Genomic DNA, 22470 nt, shown 5'->3' on the forward strand with positions numbered 1-22470 from the left:
AGCAGAACCGGATGGCCCCCCCCCTCGCAGCCCACAGGCAGTGCAGCCACACAGGGATCCGACAGGGAGCCCGCAGTTACACAGACATGGGGGGGTACTACACAGCCACAGACTGACACCCACACAGAAGGTCCCCACACAGAAGGTGCTTACCGTACCAGATGGCGTGGGGAGCCGTCTCCAGCGACAAACCGCTATCAAGGCAGACAGGGAGTGCCGCAGCCAGGACGCTTGTGGACTGCAGCCATAGACCGCAGCATGGCGTCCAGTGAGGTAGCCACCTCACAGGCAGCATCCCTGCAGCGAACAGGGATGGGTCGTTCAATGTGCCAGGGCAAACCTAAGCTGAACGCTCGATGGCAGGCTGGGGATCCATCTGGCTCTCAGCCCTGGGATCCAGGGCGGCCAGTCCGAGACCCAGCTCCGCATGACGATTCTTCATCCGAAGATCCCTAAACTAAAGCTGACAAAATAACAGCTAGTAAAGAAAAGAAAAATACTTGAAATAAAATCAAATAAAGGGTAGAAGGCTGAGACTGAGCCCCAGCACAGGAAAACCAGCTACTCCTAAGCTAGGCAAGATCAAACTGAGTTGGGAATGCTGGTGCAGGGAGGTATTGACTGTGGGGACAGCCCCTAGGGGTGTGTCTATGCTAAAAGCTTTTGTATTAACAATTCTTGTTGCCTAGCTACTCCTGCGGAGCAAAGGTCAATACCCATTGGTGAAGACTTGTGAGTGGGCGGCGACTGTCGGAGGACGTAAGAGAAATCTACATTTTTTAACATTTTAGGCCAATTTGTTTCCGGCTAAATATTTTTGTTAAAAAAAAAAAAAAAACAAATAGCGTATTTTGATTGGTTTGCGCTAAAGTTATTGTGTTTACTAAGTGAACGATTTCAGTTTTTTTTTTTTTTTTTTTAACTAGTAATGGTGGTGATCTGCGATTTTTTTTTGCGGGACTGCAACATTGCAGCGGACAGATCGGACCCTGACTAACATTTTTACACTGTTGGGGGTACCAGTGACATTACTACAGTAATCAGTGCTATACATATGCACTGTTACTGTAAAAATTACACTGGCAGGGAAGGGGTTAACTTTAATAGAGAACCAGGGATTAAGTGTGTCCCTAGGGGCGTGATTCTGTCAAGGGGCGTGCCTTTTGATGTAACCACAGAGACATACGATCATACATAGCAGGATCGTATGATCTCTGCAGTTACACCAGGGAGAATGACAGACGGCTTTGTTTACATAAGCCGCCTGCCTTTCCCCCCTCTCCAGAGCCGCCGGTCACTCGCGCGCTCGCCACCTACAGGCTCCTGGGCGAGCCCAGGAGGGGCTGACTGCCGCAGTAAATGTACTTGCGGCAGGCGGCAAGTGGTTAACCACTTGCCGCCCGCCCGACGTCAATTGACGGTGGAGCGGTGCGACCATTATTCTGGGAAGACGTCATATGACGTGATCCCAGAATAGCAGGGCAGGCGCGCGATCGCGTGCGCGCCGCCCTGCACTGCCGGTGTCGGGGTGTCCCCGGGACAGCCCCCGTCACCGGCAGGGGGGAAACAGCCAATGGGCGTGGCTGTTTCCCACGTGATCGGCTGTGTTCCAATGACACAGCCGATCACAATGGAGGCGCCTGGGAGATGAGCACGCATGCGCGGTCATGTCGGTGGCACTGTGTTCCGTAGGAACACAGCTGTCACCGGCAGTAGTAAATAGTCACTGACAGTGACTGTTTACTATGTGATCGGCTGTGAATCCATTCACAGCCGATCACAAAATGTAAACAAAGAGCAGTAACTCACTGTTACTAGCTCTTCTCCCCTCATACAGTTTCCAGTGTGAGGGGAGCAGAGCTAGAAATAGTGAGTTACTGCTCTGTGTACCTGTAAAAAAGTAAAAATCACAAAAATAAAATGTCCCCACACAGTCCTCAGCCCCCCCCCCCCCCCCCCCCAATGTCACCTGTCACCCAACAGTCACCTCATCAGTGCCCAGAAATTGACACCCATAAGGTTACGTTCACATGTGAGCGCAGCGATCGCGGGCAGAATCACATCGATTCCGCCCGCGATCCAGAAATCATTGCAAATTGCGGGACGCCTGTGCGTTGCCCGTGATTTGCAATAGCACCCCAAACGCTGTGCGATGTTGCTGCAATTTCCACCTGCCGAATCGCGGTAACATCGCGCAAACATCGCATGACGCCCAAAAAAAGGTACAAGAGCTTCTTTGGGGCGACATGCGTTGTTTGCGTGATGTTACCTCGATTCGGCAGGCGGAAATCGCAGCAACATCGCACAGCGTTTGGGGTGCTATTGCAAATCACAGGCAACGCACAGGCGTCCCGCCATTTGCAATGATTTCTGGATCGTGGGCAGAATCGCAGTGATTCTGCCCATGATCGCTACGCTCACATGTGAACGTAGCCTAAAGTTCACCGGTCACCAGAGACTGCCATCAGTACCGCCGTGCACCATCGCCCGTCACCTGTCACCCATCAGTGACCATCGCCCGTCACCTGTCACCCCATCAATCACCGTCACCTGTCACCCCATCAGTCATCGTCATCTGTCACCCTATCAATCATCATCACTTGACACCCCATCAGTGATCGTCACTTGTCACCCCATCAATTATCGTCACCTGTCATCCCATCAGTGATCGTCATCTGTCACCCCATCAGTCATCGTCACCTGTCACCCCATCAGTCATTACCTGTCACCCCATCAGTCACCTGTCACCCCATCAGTCATCGTCACCTGTTTGCCATATACATGCAATCACTTACTGACTGCCTAACGACTATATGCTTCGGCCATTAAAAGCTAAATACTGGGGTTATGGCAGCAGATAGCCCCCATAACCCCGGTATTTTTTGAAACGGCGGGCAGTTGGCTTTCAGATAAGGGTGGTCCCAGTGGCGGATTCGCCGCGGAATTACCCTTACGGTGCAGGGGAAGAGGTGCCCCCCCCCCCCTCCTGCCGCGTCCCAGACGTTTTCCCAGCTTACCGGACCCGCCGGCAGCGGGGAAAACTATCCGGTCCCGGATCCTCAGAGACAGGAAGTCGAGTGAGGGCAACATGGCCCTCACTCGACTCTATGGTCTTGGAGGACCGGAGCTACGTCAAAAGACGTTGCCTAGCAACCGGTTTAAAGGGCCGCTTTTTTTTTTTTTCTTTTTTAGTGTAGTTGTGAGGTCTTTTTGACCCGAGATCTCACAATAAAGAGGACCTGTCATGCCTATTTCTATTACAAGGGATGTTTACATTCCTTGTAATAGGAATAAAGATGATCAAAACATTTTTTTTTTTAAACTGTGTAAAAATAAAAAAATAATAAATAAAATAAATAGGAAAAAAAAAAAAAAATTAAAGCGCCCTGTCCCCGTTAGCTCGCGCGCAGAAGCAAACGCATACGCAAGTCCCGCCCACATATGTAAACGGTGTTCAAACCATACATGTGAGGTATCTCCGCGATTGTTAGAGCGAGAGCAATAATTTGAGCCCTAGACCTCCTCTGTAACTCTAAGCTAGTAACCTGCAGAAATTTTTAAAATGTTGCCTATGGGGATTTTTAAGTACCAATGTTTGGCGCCATTCTGTGAGCATGCGCAATTTTGAAGCATGACATGTTGGGTATCTAATTACTCGGCGTACCATTATCTTTCACATTATGGAAAAAAATTGGGCTAAATTTACTGTTTTCTTATTTTTTAGTTCAAAAAAGTGAATTTTTTTCAAAAAAATCGCATTTGTAAGACTGCTTCGCAAATATGGTGTGATAAAAAATATTGCAACGATCTCCATTTTATTCTCTAGGGTCTCTGCTAAAAAAAAAATATGTAATGTTTGGGGGTTCCAAGTAGTTTTCTAGCAAAAAAAATGATTTTAGCTTGTAAACACCAAGTGTCAACAATAGGCCCAGTCTTAAAGTGGATAAATGGACAACTTTGTGTAAAGCGCTACTTGGATGTTAGGCCTATGTATGTGGCCAGGCTGTGAAAAAGTGTTACACCTGTGGTATCGCCATACTCAGGAGGAATAGCAGAATGTATTTTGGGGTGCAATTTTTGCTATGTACATGCTATCTGTTAGAAATATTGCATAAATGGACAGCTTTGTGTAAAAAAAAAAATGTGTTTTCATTTTCTTTCCACATTTTCCAAAAATTTGTGGAAAAAAAATGACAAGTTCAAAAGACTCATTATGCCTCAAAAATTATAGGTTGGGCTGTTTGCTTTCCAAAATGGGGTCATTTTATGGGGGTTTTCATTGTCCTGGTGCTCCAGGGCCTTCAAAAGTGCGATAGGTTGTCAGGAAATTATATGTGTAATTTATGCTCCTAGAATGCCGGACGCTGCTACTTGGATGTTAGGCCTCTGTATGTGGCCAGGCTGTGAAAAAGTCTCACACATGTGGTATCGCCATACTCAGGAGGAGTAGTAGAATGTGTTTTGGGGTGTAGTTGCAAGTATACATGTGCTGTGTGAGAGAAATAACCTGTTAATACGGCAATTTGTAAAAAAAAAAATCTTAATTTTGCAAAGCAATGTGGGAAAAAATTACAACTTCAAAAAACTCACCATACCCCTTATTAAATACATTGGAATGTCTACTTTCCAAAAATGGGTCATTTGGGGGGTATTTGTACTTTCCTGACTTTTTAGTGTCTCAAGAAATGAGATAGGCCTTCAGTACATCAGGTGTGATCAAGTTTGATCAATTTTCAATGATTCGCACCATAGCTTGTGGACTCTATAACTTTCACAAAGACCAAATAATATACACTTACTTGGGTTATTTTTACCAAAGATAAGTAGCAGTATAAATTTTGGCCAAAATTTGTGAAGAAAAATGACTAATTTTCAAAATTTTATGACAGAAACAAAGAAAAATGCGTTTTTTCACAATATTTTCAGTCTTTTTTTATTTATAGCACAAAAAATAAAAAACCCAGTATTGATCAAATACCATCAAAAGAAAGCTCTATTTGTGTGAAAAAAAAGGACACAATTTTTGTATGGGTACAGTGTTGCATGACTGAGTAATTCTCAGTCAAAGTGTGAGAGCGCTGAAAGCTGAAAATCGGTCTGGGCAGGAAGGGGGTGAAAGTGCACTGTAGGCAAGTGGTTAAGCTAGTTTAGCGATTTTAATTCCAATTTTTTTTTTTTTTTGGCAAACCGTACAGTTCTCTGCTGCTACAATGAAAAAATAATGTGAATCATACCAAAATCTCTGGAACAACATTCTCAGGTATGAAATTATTCCAGAAGTCCTTCAGCACAAGCCTGTAGCAATAGCCTTTAGAAACACGTCCCGCTCGCCCTTTGAAAGAAGACGTTACAACATTATTATAAATCATACACAGTATAATCAAAACACAATATCACACACATATAAAAAACATATAAACACATTCATGGGTAAAATGTATTGAACACGTCACCATTTTTCTAGGTAGATTTCTAAGACCCATTTCCCACCTTGAGAGCACTCATGACATTTAAAATTCAATGTTTTTGGACAAGGGTGTCTTCCCTACAACCCTGGGATGACGGAAGGGCAAGAGTCTGGCTCCCCCCCCCCCCCCGACCTGCTAGGCTGCATGCTCGGAAAAGGGTCTGGTATGGATTCGGGGAAGAACCCCACACTATTTCTTGTTTTTTTAACCGCTTGCCGACCGCCGCAAGTAAATTTACTGCGGCGGTCAGCCACGGCCAGGCAGAGTGACGTTAATTAACGTCACTAGCCTGGGAGGGTCTGGGGAGCGAGAGCGCGCCCGAGGAGGCGCGCTCCCGCTCGGTCACGGTTCCCAAACCCCCCCCCCCCCCGCGCGTGTGACCGGCGGACCCGATGTCCGCTGGTCACTCTGTGATCGTCGGGGGAGAGGGAGAAAGTCAGGCGGCTTGTGTAAACAAGCCACCTGTCATTCTCCTCGGTGTAAAAACACTGATCACACGGTTCTACTATGTAGAACCGTTTATCAGTGTCCTTACACCTCAAGCCACAGCCAATCACAGTAAGAATCACGCCCCTAGGGACACACACAGCCCCTCCCTCTCAAATAAAGTTAACCCCTTCACTACCAGTGTATTTTTACAGTAACAGTGCATATGTATAGCACTGATTACTGTAGAAATGTCACTGGTAACCCCAAAAGTGTCAAAAATGTCAGTCAAGGGTCCGATCTGTCCGCCGCAATGTCGTAGTACCGCAAAAAAAAAAAAAATCGCAGATCGCCGCCATTACGCGTTACAAAAAAAAAACAACAAAAATGACAAAAATCTTTCCCTTTGTTAGTAAACGCGATAACTTTTGCGCAAACCAATCAAAATACGCTTTTTGCGATATTTTTTTTTAATCAAACATATGTAGCATAAAAGAAATTGGCCGAAAATGTTAAAAAATTTTGATTTTTACATTTTTTTTTTTTTTTGGGGAATTTCATATAAAAAAAAAATATGAAAAATATTGTTATTTTTGCAAAATTTACGCTTTTTTTTGTTTATAGCGCAAAAAGTAAAAAGCGCACAGGTGATCAAATACCACCAAAAGAAAGCTCTTTTTGTGGGGAAAAAAAGGACGTCAAATTCGTTAAGGTACAGCGTTGCACGACCGCGCAATTGTCCGTTAAAGTCACGCAGTGCCGAATCGCAAAATACCCCCTGGTCGTTTAGCAGCCAAATCCTCCGGGGCTTAAGTGGTTAATTTTGGCGTGGGGTTTCCATCAAAATCCATACAAGATCCTAAGGCAGTTTTTTACATTTTTTTTTTTCTCAAAGTCGGATTAAAATTGGATCTTGTTCATTAAAGTTGCAAGGAAGTCGGATCTATGTCAGACCAAAGTTGCACGGCAAAGACAGATCGACAGTCGCACGACTTTCATGTAGCACCAGTGTTAGCATAAAAATTTCACAAGATGTCGGTAACAACCCATCCAATTCATTCATACAAAGAAATCAAAACAAATAAGTTCAGATATTAAATTGGGTGTAATAAAATTTTATGGCACAGGGAAAGTACTGAACACATGAAGAAAGGGAGGTGCAAAATGGAATTTTTGTAAAATCTTACCTGTAAAATTCCTTTCTCTGAGTCCTCCGACAGTCGCCGCCTCTTCATATTCGTCACATATGGGGTATTAGACTTTGCTCCGAAGGAGTAGCTAGGCAACAGAATATGTTAACAATAAAGCTTTTAACATATCCCACCCTCAAGGGGTGGTCCCCTCAGTCAATACCCTCCTACTTCCTGCAACCATATCTCAGTTTTAGTGGAATAGCAGTAGAGTATACAACCAAACCCCAAAAGAGGGGCGGGGGCGGCGACTGTCGGAGGACTCAGAGAAAGGAATTTTACAGGTAAGATTTTACAAAAATTCCGTTTTCTCTTACGTCCTCCGACAGTCGCCGCCTCTTCATATTCGTCACATATGGGGACGTCCCAAAGCAGTGTAAACATGAGGGGTGGGAAACGCATCCGCGCCGAAAGGCAACGCAGTCTCTGCATCAAGGAAAGGAACCTTACCAAAGGAAGGAAACCAGCTGGGCAACAGCAAAAAACAAGTGCTCAACAGGAGCAACAACCCAGGAAAAGACAAAAAACCAGGGGATATAAAACTTATCCCAACAGCCAGGAGTCCCCAACAAGGGACCCTAGGGAACAGCCGCACTAAGAACCTTGCGGCCAAAGGAAGCATCCGCCGATGCCTGAACATCTACTTTGTAGAATTTAGTGAAAGTGTGCACGGTCGACCAGGTCGCCGCCTTACACACCTGGGCTACAGAAGCCCCATGACGACAGGCCCAAGACGTACTCAGAGATCTAGTAGAGTGCGCCTTCACAGGCACAGGGGGAACCTTCCCCTGCAAAGCATAGGCCTGTTCAATGGTCTGCCTGATCCATTTGGCGATGGTAGAGGCCGAAGCCGCCATGCCCTTCCGAGGACCCTCTGGAAGAACAAACAAGGAGTCCGTCTTTCGAAAAGACTCAGTCGATTTAAGGTAAACCCTTATCGCCCGAACAACATCCAGAGAGTGCAATCTCACCTCCTTTGGATGTTTAGGCTTCGTGCACAACGAAGGCAAGACAATATCCTCATTAAGATGGAATTCCGAAACTCGTTTCGGAAGAAAAGAAGGATTAGGTCGCAAGACCACCTTATCCAAATGAATAACCAGGTACGGAGACTTGCAGGACAAAGCCGCCAGCTCCGACACTCTGCGAGCCGAAGTGATCGCCACCAAAAAGGCGACCTTTTTGGACAACATAGACAACGAGATCTCCCTGATCTGTTCAAAAGGAGCACGTTGTAACACAGATAGGACTAGATTCAAGTCCAAAGGGGGCAGAGGATCCCGCCTAGGGGGAACCAGATGCCGCACACCCTGAACAAAGGTGCCAACCAATGGGTTGGAAGCCACGGGACGTTGAAACAGAACGGCCAGAGCAGACACCTGACCCTTTATCGTAGCCAGCGCCAAACGCTGATCAACACCCGTTTGAAGGAACGACAGCACACGGGACACCGAGTACGTGCGGGGTGAAAACCCCCTGGACTCACACCAGGCAAAATAGGCCTTCCAAGTACGGTAATAAACCTTCCCTGAGGAAGACTTCCTCGCGTTGATTAAAGTATGAACGACCTCCGGAGAGAGACCCCTCTCCTTCAGGACCTCGGTCTTAACAGCCAGGCCGTCAAAGCCAGCGACTGTAAAGCAGGATGGTATATCGGTCCTTGAGACAGTAGATCGTCTCGAGGAGGTAGACACCACGGGGCGTCGACCGCCAGATTCACGAGGTCTGCGTACCAGGACCGGCGAGGCCAGTCCGGTGCCACAAGAATCACCGTGTTGCGTTCCGAATGTAACCTGCGAAGGAACCTGGACAGCAACTGAATCGGTGGAAACGCGTACATCAGCCTGTACTGATGCCACGGGGCCACTAACGCGTCCGACGCGTCTGCCCGAGGGTCGCGCGTCCTTGCCACGAACCTCTTCACCTTGTTGTTGAGACGAGACGCGAACAGGTCCACATCTGGAAGACCCCACTTCGCGCACAACATCTGGAAGACAGCCGGGTGGAGAGACCATTCCCCCTGATCCAGGGTCTGGCGACTCAGATAGTCCGCCTGCCAGTTCTCCACTCCCGGAATGTGAACCGCCGTTATCGCCGGGACATGAGTCTCGGCCCAAGACAGAATGTCGGCCACTTCTCGAGCCGCTCGGGCACTCCTGGTGCCCCCTTGGTGGTTGATGTAGGCCACCGCCGTGGCATTGTCCGTCTGCACCCGAACCGGGCAACCCTGCAGCCGGTCCGTCCAGCGATGAAGACAGAGACTTATCGCACGCAATTCCAGAATGTTGATCGGAAGGGAAGACTCCCCCTCCGACCAAGTCCCCTGGGCGGACAGAACGCCCAGAACTCCACCCCAGCCCGACAGGCTGGCATCCGTGGCGATTACCGTCCACGAGATCGGACGAAACGACTTGCCCCCGGACACCAACGGGGACTGGAGCCACCACAGAAGGTTTCCTCTGGTGCGATGACTCAACGAGATTTGAAGATCCAGAGATTGAGGTCGCCCGTCCCACCTGGACAGGATCTCCGCTTGGAGACCCCGCGTGTGAAACTGGGCGAAAGGAATCGCCTCGAAGGCCGAGACCATCAATCCCAGACATCTCATACACGTCCGCAGAGACGAGTTCGGAACGTCCCTGAGGGACCTGACTTCCTCCCGGAGAGTCCTGAGTTTGTCTTCCGGCAGGAAGACCTTCGCCTGCACCGAGTCCAGAATCATTCCCAGATAGGGGAGACGAACCGACGGACTCAGTGTCGACTTTGGAAAATTTATCATCCAACCAAACTCCTGCAGAGTTTGCATCGTGACAGACAGGTCCTTCTCCAGACCCTGGCTGGTCGCAGACCGAACCAGAATGTCGTCCAGATACCCCAGGACAGAAACGCCCTGGGCCCTCAATAATGCCAGAACCGGTGCAAGCACCTTGGTGAAGACCCGCGGAGCCGAGGCGAGACCAAAGGGCAACGCCACGAACTGGTAGTGATCCTCCGCAATGGCAAATCGAAGGTATCTCTGATGACCCTCGAATATGGGGATGTGAAGGTACGCATCCTTCAAATCGATGGAGGCCATGAATTCCCCCGGAACCAGGGCAGCCACCACCGACCGCAGGGATTCCATGCGGAACTTGCGAACCCGCACAGAGCGGTTCAGAGCCTTCAAGTCCAAAATTGGACGAACCTTGCCCTCCTTTCTGGGCACGGTGAACAGATTGGAATAAAACCCCCGAAACCTGTCCCGATGAGGCACCGGAACCACCACTCCCTGAGCCCTCAGGTCCCGCACCGCCAGGTGCAGGTCCCGCAAGCGCTCTGGAGACAGTTGAAGATTTGAGGGAAAAAATCTGCTCTCCGGCCGAGAGAGAAACTCGATCTTGTAACCAGATCGAACGATTTCCTGAACCCATCTGTCCCGCACACGGGCCAACCAGGGCTGAAGAAAACCGAGCAAGCGTCCCCCCACCCCAAAACTGGGTGAGGGCGCCCCTTCAGGCCGAACTGTTATGGGCTGCAGATCCGGATTGGCCGGACTTCTGTTTGCCAGACCAGGGCTTCTTCTGAGAGCCTTGACCTTTGAATGGTTTGCCCTTGTAGTGCGGCCGAAAGGCACGAAAGGACCCCTGAGGGGGCCGAAAATTAGCATGCTTCTTCCCAGAAGCCCCCTTAGCCTTGGGGAAATGGGGCAAGAGAGTGCTCTTACCCCCGGTGATCCCCTTAATCAACACATCCAGGGACTCCCCAAAAAGGCGAGACCCATCATAAGGTAGATTGGCTAAGGTCTTACGTGAAGATTGGTCCACCGACCAACATTTTAACCAAACCAGGCGGCGAGACAACACCGCCACACTGTGCACACGTGCAGCCAACGGAACCAGGTCCAGGTCCGCATCACACAGATACATGACACCCTGGTGGATTTGATCCACCATATCCAGGGTCGCCGGCGAGGCCGAGTCGGCCACTAGGACGCGCCTAAGCATCTGCGTCCAACTTGCGATCGCCTGGGCCGCCATGAGAGAAGCAAACAGAGCCTTAAGCATAGAACCCGTAACAGAATAAGTATGACGGGCAAGAGACTCCAGTCTCCTATCCGTGGCATCACGGAAAACAGGGGAATCATCTGCAGGAATCGCAGTGGCTTTGTTCAAAACCGCAATTGCGTGATCCACTGGTGGAGGCACACACCACCTTTCATCAGTGGAAGGCGAAAAAGGATAACGCAGCTTGAATCTACTTGGTACCGCAAAAGGTTTGCGCAGATTGCGCCATTGATCCTTAACAGCGCGCTAAAAATCTTCATTGCAGGGAAAAACCTGCGGCGTCCTGCGTTTCCTCTGCGTCCCATAAGCCGCCAAGGCAGCGGGGGGACACACTTCGTCCTGCAAACGCAGCGTTTGCTTAATGGAAGCAATCAACTCATCCATGATTGCAAGCTCTTCAGGCGAGCCAGGGGGAGAATTATCAACCCCCTCAACTTCAGCCTCCACCTCAGACCCCACTAGATCAAGAGAGGAGCGGGACCCCGATAAGGAGGCCCTCGCCATAACAGCCCCATCACCTTCACCCTCAGAATCAGAAGAAAGAGCAACTCTGGGCCTTTTAGTAGATTGAGCAGCCACCAGCATTTGCACCTGAGCAGCAAGACCAGCCACAATAGTGGCTAAATCCCCCCCTGGGGGGAAACAGCGGTCCCCTGGCTTTCCACCAATACTGTAGGAAATTTGCCCTCCTGAGAATCCATTGCCCCTGTAATGCCAGACAACCAAGGGTTAACTGCCCCTTTTAAGCAAGCGCGGCAAGCGCAGCCCACCGCACCACACTCAAGCACAATGAGACCCCCACAGGGAATATGCAAACTGAACACAGGCAATGGATAGCAAGAACAGAAGGATAAAACCTGAGGAGACCCTCGCCGCTGCTGCTGCCTCGATCGGTGTTCCTGGAAAGAGGAAGTGATGCTGCCAGGGCGCTCTATGTAAGCCTATGGAGGCTACAAGAAAATGGCCGCCATGCATGTAAACCATGCGGCCGGAGCGAGTGTAGGCAAAATGGCGTCGTTTGGCGCCGAAACCGCCGCTCCACAGTGCATTAAAACACACATTACATTCCAATATCAGAATACATGTCAGATCGCCGCAGCGATCGCTGTATATGCCCAAACATGCCAAAAAAACATGCCCCACAGCACACAGCTTCTCACACTGACCAGTCTGACACACACAGTGTCATACAGCTCCCCCCCCCCCCCCTGCAGCCCACAGCATGCAGCCGAGAGATAGGGAGACAAGCAGTGTGAATAGAGGCAGGTTACACAGTCCCAGACTGACACCCCCCCAGACAGACAGGTCCCCACATAAATACACTTACCTCACATGGCGTGGGGGACCCGCACAGGCGAACAAGCCGCTGCACATGAGGCAGGGAGAGTCGCATTCAAGACGCACACAAGGGGGGGGTTAAGAAACCGCACAGCGTCCAGTGAGGTAGCCACCTCACCAATCATCCCTGCACCGAACAGGGATGGGTCGTTCACTGTGCCAGGAGCGTTACCTGGCTGAACGCTCGATGGCAGACTGGGAAGCCACTGACCCACGACCTGCGACCAGGGGGATCAGCCCGAGACCCAGTCCGCATGATCCTCTTCATCCGAAGAACTAACTAACGCTGACAAAATAACAGCTAAGTAAAGGTAGAGAGAAAAACTCAAACAAAATTTTAAAAAGAAGAAAGAGTCTGGGACAGAAAGTCCCAGCACAGAGAGAGCCAGCCACTCCTGACAAGCTAGACATTAAAACTGAGATATGGTTGCAGGAAGTAGGAGGGTATTGACTGAGGGGACCACCCCTTGAGGGTGGGATATGTTAAAAGCTTTATTGTTAACATATTCTGTTGCCTAGCTACTCCTTCGGAGCAAAGTCTAATACCCCATATGTGACGAATATGAAGAGGCGGCGACTGTCGGAGGACGTAAGAGAAAAAAAGCATGGAAAGTCAAGACACCATCTGAAATATGTAATTAGAAAGCAATCCTGCCCCTTGTCAGTGCAAATTAATATCATCTGATTCAGTCTTAACTGATGGCCTATAAAATGGAGTCTCATTTACAAAGGTTACATACATATTCGCCAGCACACCAAGGATCTTACACATCAGTCCAAAGAAACTATTTATTGCAAAAGGATCACATTAGGATAGATGCAGGACCCCTCACTCAGGCATGTAATGAAGTGTTAACATTGAGCAAAGAATATAGGTGATAAAACCACGAATCAGAGCAATGGAAAACTGACATACCCCTCCTCTGACGTAATGTTCCCACCTATGGCCATTTAGTAAAATAGTCGTTTACACTGTAATCAATATATTGATCACATGTGAATAGACATGTGCGTTCTTGAGGGTCCCCCAGTGGGTGTACGAATGTTTAAGATATCTCTACCGATCAGATGCATCACCTGGATGTATACCGATCTTCTCACACTGGCAGCGGGACACAGCGTCCCCATTGCCAGGCCACGCATCGTGGGGCCAATCATGACGTGCCACGAAGGCCACTACTTCACTGACTTGCCGGTCTCCGTGGCCGCCGCTGTCATGGCAACCATGACATAAGGTGTTATGCCAGACACGTACGGCACCAGGCGAGGGAGAAGTGAAACACGCAGTTATGTGAAGCAAAGGAAACAGAAAATGAATGTTACCAAGTGAAAGAGAAGAAAAGAAAAGAGAAAACAGACACGGTTCAAGAAATGAAGATAAACAAAAAAAGGGGGGGAAAAAAAGGGGGGGGAAAATATAAACAGGAATAAAATAAATTAAATAAAAAAAGGAAATAGAAATAAAAATATGCATGAAAACAAATCAATAAACGGGAATACATAGAAACAAAAGAAAAAAGAAAAAAACGGGAAAAAAAATCAAAATAAAAAAAACAAATAAAAAAAATAAATGTAAAGAATAAAGATTTAAAAAATTTAATACAGAAAAAAAGAGTAAGAAAAACAACAATAAAAAAAACGAAAAAAAAAAATGAGCATAGAAAAAATAAAAAAATTAAATAGAAGGAATTCAACAGAAATGTGGAAAAAGGAATAGAAAAAGGAAGGGAAGAAAACATTGAGAAATTAATGAATACAGTAAGATAGAGGTATGACTCAAACAAAGAATGCAGGTAACAATTCGCTATGCCAGGAAAAGTAAGAAGAGACGGTATATAAGTAGTGTGGCAAAGAGGAAAAAGAGCACAAACAATGGATGGGTCACTAAGAAACTAATTTTGGGTAATCATTCACCTAGCTAGTTAAAAGGGGGGGGGGGGGGAAGGGAGGACTGGGGCTAAGTATTAGTCCCTGATTATCTAAGGGTCTGCCAATCGAAGCCGTATTTATAAAATAATTTCTCTCCTGCGAAATAGGCACCCCAATAATAGGTCGCAAAACTCAGAATGGCCCAACACAGGAAAAAAAGAATGAAAAGAAAAAAAAAAAAAGGAAAAAGAAGAAAAAGGCCAAATACGAATAGTCTCCTGCCTATGACCATTGCCGCTCGGGTGTAACTCAGGAAAAAAGCGGGGGTATAAAATACCCTGCAAATTGAAGATTAGGGGACTGGCACCAAGAAAACATGTGAGGGATAAGTGTTAGGGCATCTGGGCTGTACTGTACCCAAAGTTTAGATCCAGTACGCCTCATGGCAGAGAAGAAATAGATCACGGTCACCTCCCCTGGCCAGTTGTTTAACATGCTCAATCATCATCCCACGTAGCTCATGGGTCTGGTGTCTGGAAGTGGCAAAGTTTATTGCTACAGGCTTGTTCAAATCCGTTTGTTCGCCTTTGTCTGTCTTGGCCAATGTGGTCCTGATGTCACTCCTGTGTTTCTGGAACAGTTACTTAAACACACCCCTTATCTTGCCAACATACGTCAATGCACATGGAAATTTTAGAATAAACACATAAATCCATGTTGCAATTAAGGTAATCCAATATTGATTACCAGAGTTGGGGGACTCCAGTCACACGACTTGACTTAAAGCGGAGTTCCAGCCATTTACTCACCTGTCCAACGGTGCAGCGATGCGGCCGCCCGAAGCCTCGATCCTCTCCCTCGGCGCCGGCATCAGTGCTGTGGGCACCCGGCTGTCACAGTTTGTGGCTTCACAGCCGGGTACCCACTGCGCATGCGCGAGTCGCGCTGCGCGCCGTGATTGGCCGGCAATCTTCTGGGACCTCTGACGTGTCCCAGAAGATTGCAGGGAGGGAGGGGGAGAGGAGAACTTCCGTTCAGGGCGCCACGGCGCTCTGAGCGGAAGTGGGAGCGGGTACCTCTCAAAACTCGGTACCCGCTCCCCCCCCAAAAAAATTACATGCCAAATGTGGCATGTCAGGGGGTCAGGACTCCCTAAAACGGAAGTTCCACTTTTGGGTGGAACTCCGCTTTAAGTCAGTTTGAGGACTTGAGACTTGCTTGACTAAAATTAATAAAATACTCGACTTGACTTTGACTTGGTATTTATGACTTCAGACTTGACTTTGACTTGAGACATATGACTCGAAATGACTACTTTTTTAAGTTATAAAATATTTGCATTTTCACCAGATGTGTTTAAGAAAAATTAATGTGCCTGTTATGTTTCCGACACCGCAGTCACTTAAAACACCGGTGTGTTGACATTTTTAGGACACTGGCTGTTTATCACTGGAAATACTTAACGTTTTTTAGTGACTGTGGTGTTGAAACATGACCTGACGAAGGATTTTCAGCTGTTTGGGCATTCAAAGTGTTTCTTTAACCACTTGCCGACCACCTCCTGAATATTTACTGCGGCACGCAGCCGCTTACAGGAAAGTGACGTAGTACTACGTCGCTTGCCAAAGAGCCTGTAGGGGGCGAGTGCGCACCGCGCTCCCACCCCCGCTCGTTCCCTGCCTAGCCAGCGCGTTTGACCAGCGGCTCCAATGGCTGACGGACACTCGCGATCTCCCACAGGGGAGGGAGAAAGACAGAAGGCTGATGTAAACACAGCCATCAGTCATTCTCACTGAAGTAGGCCCAGAGGAAATGCGATCCTGCTATATAGGATCGCATATCTCTGTGGTTACTTCACTAGCCACTCCCCCTAACAGTTAGAATCACGCCCCTAGGGACACACTAATTCATCAATAAAGTTAACGCCTTCCCTGCCAGTGTCATTTTTACAGTAACCGTGCATATTTATAGCAATGATTACTGTAGTAATGTAGCTGGTACCCCCAAAAGTTTCAAAAATGTCAGTCAGGGGTCCGATCTGTCCGTCGCAGTCCGCAAAAAAAAAAAAAAAAAAACGCAGATTGCCGCCATTACTAGTTTAACCACTTGCCTACAGTGCACTTTCACCCCCTTCCTGCCCAGGCCAATTTTCAGCTTTCAGCGCTCTCACACTTTGAATGACAATTGCGTGGTCATGCTACGCTGTACCCATATGAAATTTTTATAATTTTTTTTTCCACACAAATAGAGCTTTCTTTTGGTGGTATTTAATCACCTCTGGGTTTTTCATTTCCTACAAAAAAAAAAAGAAAAAAAGACAGAAAATTATAAAAAAAAAAAAAAACGCAATTTTTGTAAAATCTTACCTGTAAAATTCCTTTCTCTGAGTCCTCCGACAGTCGCCGCCTCTTCATATTCGTCACATATGGGGTATTAGACTTTGCTCCGAAGGAGTAGCTAGGCAACAGAATATGTTAACAATAAAGCTTTTAACATATCCCACCCTCAAGGGGTGGTCCCCTCAGTCAATACCCTCCTACTTCCTGCAACCATATCTCAGTTTTAGTGGAATAGCAGTAGAGTACACAACCAAACCCCAAAAGAGGGGCGGGGGCGGCGACTGTCGGAGGACTCAGAGAAAGGAATTTTACAGGTAAGATTTTACAAAAATTCCGTTTTCTCTTACGTCCTCCGACAGTCGCCGCCTCTTCATATTCGTCACATATGGGGACGTCCCAAAGCAGTGCAAACATGAGGGGTGGGAAACGCATCCGCGCCGAAAGGCAACGCAGTCTCCGCATCAAAGAAAGGAACCTTACCAAAGGAAGGAAACCAGCTGGGCAACAGCAAAAAAACAAGTGCTCAACAGGAGCAACAACCCAGGAAAAGACAAAAAAACCAGGGGATACAAAACTTATCCCAACAGCCAGGAGTCCCCAACAAGGGACCCTAGGGAACAGCCGCACTAAGAACCTTGCGGCCAAAGGAAGCATCCGCCGATGCCTGAACATCTACTTTGTAGAATTTTGTGAAAGTGTGCACGGTCGACCAAGTCGCCGCCATACACACCTGGGCTACAGAAGCCCCATGACGACAGGCCCAAGACGTACTCAGAGATCTAGTAGAGTGCGCCTTCACAGGCACAGGGGGAACCTTCCCCTGCAAAGCATAGGCCTGTTCAATGGTCTGCCTGATCCATTTGGCGATGGTAGAGGCCGAAGCCGCCATGCCCTTCCGAGGACCCTCTGGAAGAACAAACAAGGAGTCCGTCTTTCGAAAAGACTCAGTCGATTTAAGGTAAACCCTTATCGCCCGAACAACATCCAGAGAATGCAATCTCACCTCCTTTGGATGTTTAGGCTTCGCGCACAACGAAGGCAAGACAATATCCTCATTAAGATGGAATGCCGAAACTCGTTTCGGAAGAAACAAAGGATTGGGTCGCAAGACCACCTTATCCAAATGAATAACCAGGTACGGAGACTTGCAGGACAAAGCCGCCAGCTCCGACACTCTGCGAGCTGAAGTGATCGCCACCAAAAAGGCGACCTTTTTGGACAACATAGACAACGAGATCTCCCTGATCTGTTCAAAAGGAGCACGTTGTAACACAGATAGAACGAGATTCAAGTCCCAAGGGGGCAGAGGATCCCGCCTAGGGGGGACCAGATGCCGCACACCCTGAACAAAGGTGCCAACCAAGGAGTTGGAAGCCACGGGACGTTGAAACAGAACGGCCAGTGCAGACACCTGACCCTTTATCGTAGCCAGCGCCAAACGCTGATCAACACCCGTTTGAAGGAAAGACAGCACACGGGAAACCGAGTACGTGCGGGGTGAAAACCCCCTGGACTTACACCAGGCAAAATAGGCCTTCCAAGTACGGTAATAAACCTTCCCTGAGGAAGACTTCCTCGCATTGATTAAAGTATGAACGACCTCAGGAGAGAGACCCCTCTCCTTCAGGACCTCGGTCTCAACAGCCAGGCCGTCAAAGCCAGCGACTGTAAAGCAGGATGGTATATCGGTCCTTGAGACAGTAGATCGTCTCGAAGAGGCAGACGCCACGGGGCGTCGACCGCCAGATTCACGAGGTCTGCGTACCAGGACCGGCGAGGCCAGTCCGGTGCCACAAGAATCACCGTGCTGCGTTCCGAGTGTAACCTGCGAAGGAACCTGGACAGCAACTGAATCGGTGGAAACGCGTACATCAGCCTGTACTGATGCCACGGGGCCACTAACGCGTCCGACGCGTCTGCCCGAGGGTCGCGCGTCCTTGCCACGAACCTCTTCACCTTGTTGTTGAGACGCGAACAGGTCCACATCTGGAAGACAGCCGGGTGGAGAGACCATTCCCCCTGATCCAGGGTCTGGCGACTCAGATAGTCCGCCTGCCAGTTCTCCACCCCCGGAATGTGAACCGCCGTTATCGCCGGGACATGAGTCTCGGCCCAAGACAGAATGTCGGCCACTTCTCGAGCCGCTCGGGCACTCCTGGTGCCCCCTTGGTGGTTGATGTAGGCCACCGCCGTGGCATTGTCCGTCTGCACCCGAACCGGGCAGCCCTGCAGCCGGTCCGTCCAGCGATGAAGACAGAGACTTATCGCACGCAATTCCAGAATGTTGATCGGAAGGGAAGACTCCCCCTCCGACCAAGTCCCCTGGGCGGACAGAACGCCCAGAACTCCACCCCAGCCCGACAGGCTGGCATCCGTGGTGATTACCGTCCACGAGATCGGACGAAACGACTTGCCCCCGGATACCAACGGGGACTGGAGCCACCACAGAAGGTTTCCTCTGGTGCGATGACTCAACGAGATTTGAAGATCCAGAGATTGAGGTCGCCCGTCCCACCTGGACAGGATCTCCGCTTGGAGACCCCGCGTGTGGAACTGGGCGAATGGAATCGCCTCGAAGGCCGAAACCATCAATCCCAGACATCTCATACACGTCCGCAGAGACGAGTGCGGAACGTCCCTGAGGGACCTGACTTCCTCCTGGAGAGTCCTGAGTTTGTCTTCCGGCAGGAAGACCTTCGCCTGCACCGAGTCCAGAATCATTCCCAGATAGGGAAGACGAACAGACGGACTCAGTGTCGACTTTGGAAAATTTATCGTCCAACCAAACTCCTGCAGAGTTCGCATCGTGACAGACAGGTCCTTCTCCAGACCCTGGCTGGTCGCAGACCGAACCAGATTGTCGTCCAGATAGCCCAGGACAGAAAACGCCCTGGGCCCTCAATAATGCCAGAACCGGTGCAAGCACCTTGGTGAAGACCCGCGGAGCCGAGGCGAGACCAAAGGGCAACGCCACGAACTGGTAGTGATCCTCCGCAATGGCAAATCGAAGGTATCTCTGGTGACCCTCGAAAATGGGGATGTGAAGATACGCATCCTTCAAATCGATGGAGGCCATGAATTCCCCCGGAACCAGGGCAGCCACCACCGACCGCAGGGATTCCATGCGGAACTTGCGAACCCGCACAGAGCGGTTCAGAGCCTTCAAGTCCAAAATTGGACGAACCTTGCCCTCCTTTCTGGGCACGGTGAACAGATTGGAATAAAACCCCCGAAACCTGTCCCGATGAGGCACCGGAACCACCACTCCCTGAGCCCTCAGGTCCCGCACCGCCAGGTGAAGGTCCCGCAAGCGCTCTGGAGACAGCTGAAGATTTGAGGGAAAAAATCTGCTCTCCGGCCGAGAGAGAAACTCGATCTTGTAACCAGATCGAACGATTTCCTGAACCCATCTGTCCCGCACACGGGCCAACCAGGGCTGAAGAAAACCGAGCAAGCGTCCCCCCACCCCAAAACTGGGTGAGGGCGCCCCTTCAGGCCGAACTGTTATGGGCTGCAGATCCGGATTGGCCGGACTTCTGTTTACCAGACCAGGGCTTCTTCTGAGAGCCTTGACCTTTGAACGGTTTGCCCTTGTAGTGCGGCCGAAAGGCACGAAAGGACCCCTGAGGGGGCCGAAAATTAGCATGCTTCTTCCCAGAAGCCCCCTTAGCCTTGGGGAAATGGGGCAAGAGAGTGCTCTTACCCCCGGTGATCCCCTTAATCAACACATCCAGGGACTCCCCAAAAAGGCGAGACCCATCATAAGGTAGATTGGCTAAGGTCTTACGTGAAGATTGGTCCACCGACCAACATTTTAACCAAACACGTGCAGCCAACGGAACCAGGTCCAGGTCCGCATCACACAGATACATGACACCCTGGTGGATTTGATCCACCATATCCAGTGTCGCCGGCGAGGCCGAGTCGGCCACTAGGACGCGCCTAAGCATCTGCGTCCAACTTGCGATCGCCTGGGCCGCCATGAGAGAAGCAAACAGAGCCTTAAGCATAGAACCCGTAACAGAATAAGTATGACAGGCAAGAGACTCCAGTCTCCTATCCGTGGCATCACGGAACACAGGGGAATCCTCTGCAGGAATCGCAGTGGCTTTGTTCAAAACCGCAATTGCGTGATCCACTGGGGGAGGCACACACCACCTTTCATCAGTGGAAGGCGAAAAAGGATAACGCAGCTTGAATCTACTTGGTACCGCAAAAGGTTTGCGCAGATTGCGCCATTGATCCTTAACAGCGCGCTAAAAATCATCATTGCAGGGAAAAACCTGCGGCGTCCTGCGTTTTCTCTGCGTCCCATAAGCCGCCAAGGCAGCGGGGGGGACACACTTCGTCCTGCAAACGCAGCGTTTGCTTAATGGAAGCAATCAACTCATCCATGATTGCAAGCTCTTCAGGCGAGCCAGGGGGAGAATTATCAACCCCCTCAACTTCAGCCTCCACCTCAGACCCCACTAGATCAAGAGAGGAGCGGGACCCCGATAAGGAGGCCCCCGCCATAACAGCCCCATCACCTTCACCCTCAGAATCAGAGGAAAGAGCAACTCTGGGCCTTTTAGTAGATTGAGCAGCCACCAGCATCTGCACCTGAGCAGCAAGGCCAGCCACAATAGTGGCTAAATCCCCCCCTGGGGGGGAAACAGCGGTCCCCTGGCTTTCCACCAAAGCTGTAGGAAATTTGCCCTCCTGAGAATCCATTGCCCCTGTAATGCCAGACAATAAAGGGTTAACTGCCCCTTTTAAGCAAGCGCGGCAAGCGCAGCCCACCGCACCACACTCAAGCACAATAAGACCCCCACAGGGAATATGCAAACTGAACACAGGCAATGGATAGCAAGAAACAGAAGGATAAAACCTGAGGAGACCCTCGCCGCTGCTGCTGCCTCGATCGGTGTTCCTGGAAAGAGGAAGTGATGCTGCCAGGGCGCTCTATGTAAGCCTATGGAGGCTACAAGAAAATGGCCGCCATGCATGTAAAACATGCGGCCGGAGCGAGTGTAGGCAAAATGGCGTCGTTTGGCGCCGAAACCGCCGCTCCACAGTGCATTAAAACACACATTACATTCCAAAATCAGAATACATATCAGATCGCCGCAGCGATCGCTGTATATGCCCAAACATGCCAAAAAAACATGCCCCACAGCACACAGCTTCTCACACTGACCAGTCTGACACACACAGTGTCATACAGCTCCCCCCCCCCCCCCTTGCAGCCCACAGCATGCAGCCGAGAGATAGGGAGACAAGCAGTGTGAATAGAGGCAGGTTACACAGTCCCAGACTGACACCCCCCCCAGACAGACAGGTCCCCACATAAATACACTTACCTCACATGGCGTGGGGGACCCGCACAGGCGAACAAACCGCTGCACATGAGGCAGGGAGAGTCGCATTCAAGACGCACACAATGGTGGTTAAGAAACCGCACAGCGTCCAGTGAGGTAGCCACCTCACCAATCATCCCTGCACCGAACAGGGATGGGTCGTTCACTGTGCCAGGAGCGTTACCTGGCTGAACGCTCGATGGCAGACTGGGAAGCCACTGACCCACGACCTGCGACCAGGGGGATCAGCCCGAGACCCAGTCCGCATGATCCTCTTCATCCGAAGAACTAACTAACGCTGACAAAATAACAGCTAAGTAAAGGTAGAGAGAAAAACTCAAACAAAATTTTAAAAAGAAGAAAGTCTGGGACAGAAAGTCCCAGCACAGAGAGAGCCAGCCACTCCTGACAAGCTAGACATTAAAACTGAGATATGGTTGCAGGAAGTAGGAGGGTAT

The 22470-nt window shown here is 49.5% G+C and overlaps 1 protein-coding gene across 1 annotated transcript in view; it reads right to left on the reverse strand.

Moving 5' to 3' along the window:
• Nucleotides 1–22470, reverse strand: part of TDRD9 (tudor domain containing 9) — a 789496-nt gene that overhangs the window by 364487 nt on the left and 402539 nt on the right. The window contains exon 12 of the mRNA XM_082275596.1: nt 5235–5332. Within this exon, the coding sequence (XP_082131722.1) occupies nt 5235–5332 (98 nt within the window). The remainder of the gene's footprint in view (nt 1–5234; nt 5333–22470) is intronic.

This window comes from Pelophylax lessonae (genome assembly GCF_965119305.1).
Source record: "Pelophylax lessonae genome assembly, chromosome: 13".
NCBI classification, from domain to species: domain Eukaryota; kingdom Metazoa; phylum Chordata; class Amphibia; order Anura; family Ranidae; genus Pelophylax; species Pelophylax lessonae.